We start from the raw sequence: 10,994 nt of genomic DNA on the forward strand, positions 1-10,994 counted from the left end.
CAATATACTGTTCCCACTTCTATTTGAATACACAAATGACTCATGTGTTCATATTACCACTGTATTAATATATACAAAACATAATACATGTATATGCTCTTTTTCTATTAAGCTACTTATTCCTATTCATTTGCTGTAATGCCCATTTGGGGAAAGTAAGTCAATATTTGTGGTTGTTTAATACATTAGAGATTTTTCCAGTGGCATATGTCTATGTGGTGGCATTGTCATATCATAGGCTTCTAAGTTCCCAGTTTTATAAAGACTAAGTGCAGTTAAATAATCATGCTTTAGTCCTTATACCATTTTAACTTGATTGCAGTTTTTTGGCTTAAAAGCTAATAGTATTTTTCGTTTTTTAAATGTAGCTTTATGTGGCTTCGGGTTTTAAATGAAATGTTGCTTAAATAGGTAATCCTATACATTTTACCATACATATAATTAATTATATATAATTGCTCTACATTTGAAATTGGCAAATTCTACAAATTCTGTATCTAAGCTTATATATTAAAACTTACTTTGGCAAAACTGTTTATATATAGCATACTGTGCAACAGTACAGAGCTTTCCAAACCTTTTTGCTCGCAACCCTTCACAGTTAATAGTCTAATATATGCAGTACTTTGTGTTAAATTAGTATACTCTCAAAAACTTCTAAAGTTTGTTACGTTTGGAAAGCCCTGCTTTGTAAAAAATTAAATGTTTTATTTTTCAGGATTTCATGTTTTTTGAAGAGACTGGTAACCAAGACAACCAAAGAGTTGGAGTCTGGCAGTAACTCAATGCATTACTCGCACCTTCTCATAAAATATATGTTTTCATTCACTTAATTGTTAGCATGTAAATATTTTTATAACCTATTTTAATCATACCAACTTGTTATAAAAACTTCTGTCATTCAAGCAATATTTTTGTTGTTTTGTTGTAGGATTTGGTGCATTAACACTAACGGGCAATATTTTCCAACTTGTTAAATATAATGAAATTTTAGTTACTTTTGCTTATAATTAGTTTACTGAGATTTTATTGTTCACTAATATAACATAACACCTCTATATTTTACCCAAAACCATTATACCCAAATTAACTACACAGTCCGTACTAAAGTATAGTTTTGTTGCAGTTGAATTTAAATCGTTCGTGCCTATTGCAAAAATTATTTCCATACAAAGAATGTACATTGCAAATACCCAATATTTCACAGCTTATAAATACCGGTTCTAAATATTAAATTGTGCTAACGCTTGTATTTATTAATTCACACACAATTATTATTTCATTTTTATGTACCTCTAAATATATATTACTTTGTTATTGTAACAATGTGTAATAAAACCTGGGTATTAAGAAACATGAATTGTGGAAACTGTACAATTTGAAAGGCATGCAGGACAATAGTAAGAAACCAAAGAATAGAATTGTTGTAATCAAAGAATAGAACTAGTTTTTTAAAAAAACTCAAAAGGTTTATTTATAACTCCAGTACATCGGGTACTGTTCAGGGATTCCTTTCTCAAAATTGGTTTCAGAGCATTTGTTGGGCATTGCATCCTATTTTACATGACTGATTATTATTTGTATGGTGGTCAATGATGTCGGAAAAGCACTTTTCTTAATAGAATAGTTTGCTCAAATAGATTAAAATCAATCTCTTTGGTTTGCTAATTGTCAAGGTATAATGTTTTGTGTGTATTACGTTTATGGTGATTGTATATTTTTAGCTGCAGGGCAAAATTGCATGTATACAATGAAGAACTATCGTACCTTTGACTATTAAGTCACGAAATGTAAAAATATTTCAGCTGTTCGGCGTGGCGAAACGACCGGAATGTAGCTAGTGGCCGAAAACACTGAAAAAATAGCGGGACTTTTAATTTTTTTTTACTACAGCTGTTTTTTTTACTTAATAATAAGAGTATACTATGGAATAGATTATTGCCGAAACTTTGTTGTGTTTTGTATTCTATGCGTACTATAGCATTTATCAGACAATGTTAACTAAATATGTAATAAAATCACACGGATTTTAGTGTAAACCAGGATTTACAGTGTTTTTTTTATGCAGTGAAAGTATATATATATACAGTTTTAGAATATAGGTAAGTCGTATACGTGTTGTTTTATAATGGCAAGCCAGTTTACTACAGAAGGTCTTGGAGATAACCCGGACAAATGGTTCAGTATGCTTCAAAGTTGCTTAAACCTACAGAACGGAGAAGAGAAAAACAACTTGTTAAAGCAGTAAGTATAGGTCTATATAGTTAAAAAATAAAAATGGTGGAATTTAAATTCAGGTTTAATACCTGTATACTTGTACCAGATTAAAAAAAATGGCCAAAGTTTTGCGTTTTTTTTGCAAAACTTTTCCAAAGAAATGTTAAAAAATCTTTTCCTCGAAAAACTAAGTTTACATTTCCGTGTATGTGCAATAAACAGGAAAATAGTTATTTACGTTTACATGTACTGTTTAACTGCAACGAAAAATTACAAAGTTTTATTAGTTTAGTTTATAAACATGAATCTGAATGAAATCATGCAATAGCTTATATAGGCTTTGCAGTTGTAGTAATATGGTGACACTTTTAAATGTTCTTATGTTTGAACTTTTTTTAGGATCTTTGTGACAGCAAATCGTTCTCTTACTGCAGAAAAACATAAAACATCTGAAATTTATGCTAAAATATTAGCAGAAGAAGCAGCTTTTGTTGGGTAAGAATGTTTCACGTAAAACGGTGTCTTTTAACGTGTGTATATTTAAACGTACAGTAGGCGATGGCTATGCTTTAAATTATTGTGTTATGTGCTAATTTTTATTTCGAAAAACGGCAAAAAATTAGGTGTGAGTTCACTGAATTGTTTTTGGATTGGAAAATGTAAAAAAAAGTTTATTTTTATTATCAATTGAAATAAAAAAGAATGGGGTGGCATGTCCTAGTAAAAAAACATTTTTTTTATTTACAACCAAATGGGACAGGAAATAAACGGATCTCTTTGTGTTATAATATGTTATTTATCTCATTTCAGTTCAACAAATGTAAATAAAGGAAGAAACATGTTTAAACATGCCGTATATGTCTGTCGTACAATTCCAATCATACACCTTACGTACGCTCAGTTTGAAGTGCGAAATGGTAAGTCAAATTATAAAATTCCTTAAAAAATGGCTGAAATAAGAAGATATATATATTTGTTTATATTATTTATAAGTTATGTTTCGTGATAAGTTATGTTGTCAGTTTCCAAAATCAAGTAAATTTTAGTGGATAATTTTTTAATGGCACAATCTAGTTATTTTCTTTATAGACATCTGACCTCAATGCCTGTGCATGATCTAGCTTATGTAAACAATGAATTTTACTTACTGAAAATACAATGTATAGGTAAACTGCAAAACACCGGCAAATTGGCCTTTAAATATATTCTGTATAGGCTATACACTGTAGTATGCACAGTATGGGCCCATTGTTAACAAATAACGCAAAGTATAAATATGGAGTTTTTCTAGTTGTTTACATTCCGTTGTTTTTGAACAGGTCACTTTGACAAAGCACTTCATATTCTTGAGTTCGGAAAAATGGTCACTGGATGTAAATTATTATTCGAACAAGCGATTTCTAAGCTGGAAAATGGATATGTCAAGTTTAATTCAACTTTATCTATGGATTTAAATCAAGCTACACCTTTGAGTGAGTAGTTTGTATTATTACTGTATTTGGTACAACAGCCACGCTTTTTAACCGACACTCTTTCGCCCACCTTTTATCCATAGCATGTTTTAAAGACTTCACTACATAGAATAGAAGATAGAACATATCAACATAATTATCTACATGTTATGCATGACCGTCACTTCTATGTCTACAGTTGCACTGCAAAAAATGCTAAAAAATATAAGTTTGTCAATTTGTGCATGTCTCTTTTATGGGTATTGAGTTCAAACCCCACCCTCCTCAGTAAATGTGACGATTTAATTTATGTTTCTAGAAAACATAACGAATACAGAGTGCAACGAAAAAGTTACAGAATGTCAAAAACGATCTTATACTGATACCGCACTTAAAACACCCCCATCTTACAGGTGATCTCTACTATTTAGTATGTTTACTTATTTGTGGTAAAAAAGTAACTCCTAATAAATTCCACCAATATGACCCTGATCTGGTGCTCATAGAGTTGAACAATTCTTGTGTAAAGAATTACAGTCAAAATCTGGTGCTACGGAAACATAACTGAACAAAATCAAGCTCAACAAATTGCATAGTTAAAGATATATATATATATTGCACAAACTGGCATTGTCAGTCTTTTTTCCCAACAGAATTAAATTGTAATTTATTGGTAATGTACATATTTTTCAGATTTCGTGCTTTAGACACCAAATATTACGATATAAAGACACCTTCTCCACCAATGTGAGTTCCGTTTACATTATCTTTTATTCTATGTGGGTAAGGTCCTTATCAAGGACCTGGGGTTTGGGCCAGATTTGCCCCATTACCCCAACACCCATTTTAGCATAACGTAGAGTGTAAAATTGTAAAAGTATTTTCAGGTTAAAAATGTCACCTACGAACACTTTTCCCAACCGTTTTACCTTCAACATGCCAACTTCTATCAGCAAATCTTCTGTAACTAATTTCACACCTACCCCTGCTTCTGCTACCAAAACAACAGGTATGTTGCGCTGAACGGATGTGAAAATAAATATATAAACTGAATATGTTCTATGACAGTTTAAATCCTAATTTAAAAAAAATAGACCGGATATTTAGCCAGTGTTGGGTTAGATAACCACTGTGCCATGGCGCTGGACTTTAATTGTGTAATTTTGGCCTTTTTTTTCATGTAAAATCTTATTCATTTCCAGGTCTTACGAAAGGTCCTCAAAGAGTTTTACGCTCTTTAAAGAGGTATGTCTTACGTAATTAATATAACTAACTAATGCTGATCTAAAATATATAAAATAGTAATTATTTGTATATATAAGTATATATATAATTATATGTATAGGCTATAATATAACTTGATAAATATTAAAAAAAAAATTTAAAATGTACAATCGGGAGCGTTTTAACCAAATGATGAAATGTGATACAGTTACATTATTTAAACTCGGATAAATTTTCATTTTGAAATTCCTACAAAATATTGTGTAAAATTTTATTGTGTTTTTTTGTTCACAGTTCCCTAGAGAATGCAGATAATGATAAAGAGCATGGTGAGTTTTTCTGTGTTACTACTCAAACTACTATATGTAATACCAGTCTGCCGAATATGGCAATTCCTGAGGGGATCTTGTGTGTAAGAGACTTATTTTTCACATACACACATGCTATCATTAAAAATCGGCGTGTAAAGCATATACGTTTTCAAGCCACATTAGAAAAATTTGGTTAATTTGATAAAGATTTTCATTTGTTTAATTAATTAGCGTGCGTAGGAGAAATAATTGCGCACATAAAAAAGTTTGTAATTAAAAACGCATGTGCACCTGCTATGCACTGCAGACTGGCCTGTTACTTAGGTACCCAGACTATTTTCATAGGAAATCATATTTATATACATGTGATGTATAACTGATATATATATTTACAGATATTGGAACACACCAAACACCTTATTCACTGAAACATCATCCACTGGTTTCAAACGGTAAAATAATAATGTTAAAAATTTTACTTACTTTTTGAAAAAGTTTCTATAGTACTAATAAATGTTATAATTTTATTTTTTTCATTCTTTGTATTTTTTATTAAAAACAAATTATATATAAAAAAAAGTTATACAAGTTTTTATTAGAGATTTTTTTTTAGTCTTTTATTTAAAACAAAAAAATATGCAACCTAAAATTTTATATTTTTTTCAGTTGAACCCCAAATCCCGGACAGCCCCAAACCCCCAGTTATAATTGACCCATCACCCATAAACCCCCCTACCCCTATTATACCCCTAAAAAAAGAAATTTTCCCCTACCCCTCAAAACAAACTCCCCAGCCAAAATTAACCCCTAACCCCCCAAAAAATCTTGGAACACTCAATCCAGAAATCAGACAAAATCCGTCAAAATCTACACCCATGAAAACAGATACTTCAAATTTGAATCATAACAGTATGCCACCACCCAAAAAGTTTCCACCACAAAGAGTACCATGTTCCAAACCAGCAGGTAATTTATCTGTTTTTAATGATACAGTATTTGTATTTTGTAACTTGACAATTACAGTCTTATGGTACAACTGCAAGCCTACATCCCAGGTCTCAGGTGTACCTCACTGAAGACCTCAAACACCTCACCCTTATAGAAACGAATAGACTGGGACCAATAAGCCTACATCTCAGGTCTCAGGTGTGCTTCACTGAGACCTCACCCTCAGAACAGAATACACTGGGACCAATAAGCCTACATCCCAGGTCTCAGGTGTGCCTCACTGAAGACCTCACCCTCATAGAATAGAATACACTGGGTCACTGAGACCAATAAGCTCTCAGGTGTGTGACACTGAAGACCTCGCCCTTACAAAAACAGCAACTTTTTCTTTGTTTATTCAATACAAATTTCCATACAGAGCCACAAAATGGTTTGCATACATGGTTTAACCCAAACAGTGCTATCTGTGTCAACAATAAACATTATTTGGTGATAAGGGAATTAGGGGAAGGTGGTTCAAGTAAAGTCCTTCAAGTTTTCTGCGCTGAAACCAAAGCCATACTTGCACTTAAAAAGGTAAATTTTATCAAAAAAATTTGGGGCGACTTATTTTACTTTGAACATTCAAGGTGTTTTTAAGAGAAAATTCTAGTTGTTTAGTCTGAAAAAACAAATTAGTAATGTTTTATTTTTAATTATTAGCTTTTTAATTATATTCGTTAAAAAAATATACAAATATTATATATTTATTTATATATTTCTCTTTTTTTACTGAGTCAAGGTTTCATTGAAAGATTGCGATGAGTCGACAAAAAATGAGTTTACCAACGAGATTGAATTTCTTCTCAAGTTGAGAAATAATCCCCACATTGTTCATTTGTACGACTTGTAAGTGTTTTTACGCGACTAACATGGGTGGATTTTTCACTCCTTTTTATTATTTTTTTACTTTTTTACTGTGCTTCTTTTTTTTCACTGTCACATGAGTGTCTTCTTATACACCAGACACACATGGTGTATTTATTCAACTTATGCTCACTGTCAAGTTATAACAAGGGTGTCTTCCTATACACCAAACACACATGGTGTATTTATACACCCCATGGTCACTGTCAAATTATAACATGGATGTCTTCTTATACACCAGACACACATGGTGTATTTATACACCCTATGCTCACTGTTGAAGTTATAACATATGTGTATTTAACGTACCTTAGAGAATAAAAATTGTTTTTTTAAAAAAAAGGGGGGGAACTAGTCATTGCAACTGTCGTGTTTTATCCAATAAATGTATTTTTACATTTTTTTAAATAAACCATATTTATATGTAATAACATACCATTTTACATCTTAATGAATTTTCCTAATTTTTTTTGGATTAAGATTCAAAAAAGGGGGGAGTTCGGTCTCCTATAACCCCCCCCTGGACATGCCCTTGCATGTAATTTTTAAATTTTCTTTTTCTTTTCAGCGAACTGACACCAGATTTCATTCACTTAGTCATGGAGTGTGGATCTACAGACTTAGCGAAACTACTGCATTCACATAAAACACAAAATAGCCGGCTAGAAGTTTACGAAATTATATATTTCTGGAAGAAAATGCTACTCGCTGTACAAACTATACATAAACATGGTAAAAAATATATTTTTTTAGGGGGTTCTTTTTTCTGAAACATATTTTTAATCATATTTTTTAATTTTAAAATCCGAAAAGTAATGATTTTATTTAATTTTGAGCGAATAATTTGGGATTTTTTTTAAAACATAGATTAAAGTTTTATATTTTCCTTTTTACTGGTGTCACAATTTTTTAATCCTAAACAAAATCTGGGGTAACATTGTTAAAATGCAGTTACACTCATAGTTGTCAAACATAGGGAACCTCATCAATTAATGTGGTGAATGGAATATATATTGACTCTGCTTGTTTGTATAAACACCTAACAGCAGCCTAAAATCTGGAGGTGACATTGTAAAAATATGTTTGTCATAGACACCTATTTTTTTAAAGTTGGTTTTAAAGTTTAAACTTAACCCCAGGCAATGCTAACGTTACTATAGTACCACAAAAAGTGAAATTTTAACTTTTTAATTTAATTTTTTTTTTCATAGGAGTCATACACAGGGATTTAAAGCCAGCCAACTTTTTATTGGTAAAAGGAAATCTAAAACTTATCGATTTTGGAATTTCAAATGCAATAAATGCTGATGCTACAAGTGTGATTAAAGAGACGCAGGTTGGTATGAAAAAAATGTCTAATTTTTTAGAATTTTTTATAAAAACACTAAAGGTGGCTGTACACAGTATCCGAATTCGTCTGTTTTGTCCGGATTTTGCTGCCGCATGCGGAACTCGGTAATGGGTTTTCATTTGACTATGCAAGCGAATTCGCATGCGGATACTGTGTACAGCCACCTTAACAGTTAAAAAGCTAAAAAAAACTTTTAAATGTGTCCCATTTTTTTGGTCCCTAACTATTATGCCACACATTGTACACTTATTTAATTTGTAAAAGTGTGACATTTTAAAAAGAGAGCCTAAATAGTGATGTTTATAAAATGTTTATATTATTTTTAAACCTTTTATAACTTTTTATGTCTAGTGGCCATTGTTCCAACCCAGTGGTCACCAATGGGTTTTCCAAATTGTCAGCCTAACATACAGTAAAAAATTAAACTTCCCTAAAAAATACCTTAAAAAGTTGATTACATGGTAACTCGTAAGCTGACACGAGGTGTATGAAACAAAACACCTGTATTATAACGACTATCATTGCCCGTCACGCGAGAATAAATTAGTTCCTTTCATTCATTTTACAGTGTGGAACATTAAATTACATGGCACCAGAAGCAATACTGGATATGTCTGGTGGATATAACCCTGACTCACCTAAGTTTAAGGTATACCTGTATACAGTGGCGCAGCTAAATGGGGGGTTTAGGGTGTCGCCCCCACCCCTTTAAAACCAAAAAAAATCAATTAAAAAAATATTCTTAAATAACCCCCCCCCCCCTTATTTTTTCTAGCTGTGCCACTGCCTGTATATTATATGTTGATTAATTGCTAAAAAAAAAATAAAACAATTTTTCTTTATGTTTTAATCATTTTCATCCTTTTTTTCTTTATTTTTTAAAATTTTTATATAGATTAGGGTGGGGGAAGATAGGACACCTTTTCATTCCATTTTCTTGTCCCATTTGGTACCACACAAAGAAAATTTAAAGGATTGTAAAACCGTATCCTCACGACTCCCATAGACCGTTGTTAATTGTTTAAAACACGATCAGAATACATGTTTAGAAATTATATGCTAAAGATTTCCCATCTTTTCCCACCCTACTATATATACATATATGTTTTTATTTTTTTACATGTTTTTACTAAATTTGATTTCAGATTAGCCCAATGGCTGACGTTTGGTCATTGGGCTGCATCTTATATTCTATGCTGTATGGATGCACGCCGTTTCAACACATTAAACATCAACTTTTAAAATTAAATGCAATAACCAATGACCAACATAGGTAAGAATAATTAAGTTACTTCAATTAATTTCGTGAATCTGACCCTGATTTGGTGCTTATATAGTAGGACGATTTATGTGTGAAGAAATGGAGTAAGAATCTGGTGCTACAAAAATGTAACAGACAAAAATCAAGTCTAACCAATTCTATAATATATTAGATATATATTTTGCCTAAATAGCACCGTCAGTCTTTTAATAAAATAAATTCCTTTTTTTTTAAAAAAGACTGAAAGCGCCATTTAGGCGAAATACATATATATCTTTTATATATATTATACAATCTGTTAGACTCGATTTTTGTCTGTTACATATTTCGTAGCACAAGATCCTGACCGTTAATTAGGTTACATTTTGTTTTAAATCATATTTTGCAATAATTATACAGTTACAGTGCAAACAACATGGATTTTCTAGTCACTTTTAATGCATGACATCACATATCTCTGGATTGGTTCATTACCCCGACAACAAGGGTGCTACAACAGTTTAGAAACAAAAAAGTTTCAAAATTACCAAAATTTGTTAAATAGGATAAAGAATTCTAAAAAGTTTTCACTTTATTCTTACAGAATTGAATTTCCCCCGTTTAAAGATGAAAATTTTGTAAAAATTGTTCAAAAATGTTTAAAAAGAAACCCAAAACATAGACCAACTGTGGACCAACTTTTACAATTTTCCTAAAACTTTAGAAATATTAAGGTACCCATATTTTCGGTATTTCATATATTTGTTCTAATATAGTAGATTTTTCGCATATATATGATCTAATATAGTAAGTTTTTCGCATATATATGATCTAATATAGTAAGTTTTTTTTTATATATTTGTTCTAATATAGTAGGTTTTTTCATATGTTTGTTCCAATATAGTAGATTTTTCGCATATATATGATCCAATATAGTAGATTTTTCGCATATATATGATCTAATATAGTAAGTTTTTATATATATATTATCTAATGTAGTAGGTTTTTCGCATATATATGATCTAATATAGTAAGTTTTTTCATTTTTTTGTTCCAATATAGTAGATTTTTCACATATTTATAATCCAATATAGTAGGTTTTTCGCATATATATGATCTAACATATTAAGTTTTTTTTATATATTTGTTCTAATATAGTAGGTTTTTTGCATATATATGATCTAATATAGTAAGTTTTTTTATATGTTTGTTCTAATATAGTAGGTTTTTTGCATATATATGATCTAATATAGTAAGTTTTTTTATATGTTTGTTCTAATACAGTAATTTTTTTATATATATGTTTTGATATAGTAGGTTTTTAGCATAATTGATCTATATGTAGT

General features: G+C 30.7%; 2 protein-coding genes across 2 annotated transcripts in view; both read left to right on the top strand.

Moving 5' to 3' along the window:
• The window catches only part of LOC100184103 (phospholipid scramblase 1), a gene marked incomplete in the record, with an annotated part of 5,062 nt that extends 3,708 nt beyond the window's left edge, over positions 1-1,354 (top strand). The window contains 1 exon segment of the mRNA XM_026838289.1: positions 894-1,354.
• A 702-nt stretch (positions 1,355-2,056) lies between these two features.
• LOC100176899 (dual specificity protein kinase TTK-like) lies at positions 2,057-10,407 on the top strand. Its single transcript, XM_002124906.5, has 18 exons — positions 2,057-2,244; positions 2,617-2,712; positions 3,028-3,134; positions 3,537-3,689; positions 3,988-4,081; positions 4,362-4,415; positions 4,556-4,677; positions 4,871-4,913; positions 5,187-5,221; positions 5,599-5,655; positions 5,870-6,169; positions 6,570-6,727; positions 6,933-7,039; positions 7,626-7,789; positions 8,269-8,393; positions 8,977-9,057; positions 9,554-9,681; positions 10,253-10,407. The coding sequence occupies exons 1-18, from the start codon at positions 2,129-2,131 to the stop codon at positions 10,362-10,364; spliced, it is 2,052 nt and encodes a 683-aa protein (XP_002124942.1). The 5' UTR covers positions 2,057-2,128; the 3' UTR covers positions 10,365-10,407.
• The last annotated feature ends 587 nt before the right edge of the window (positions 10,408-10,994 follow it).

This window comes from Ciona intestinalis, unplaced genomic scaffold, assembly GCF_000224145.3.
Source record: "Ciona intestinalis unplaced genomic scaffold, KH HT000070.2, whole genome shotgun sequence".
Lineage (NCBI taxonomy): Eukaryota > Metazoa > Chordata > Ascidiacea > Phlebobranchia > Cionidae > Ciona > Ciona intestinalis.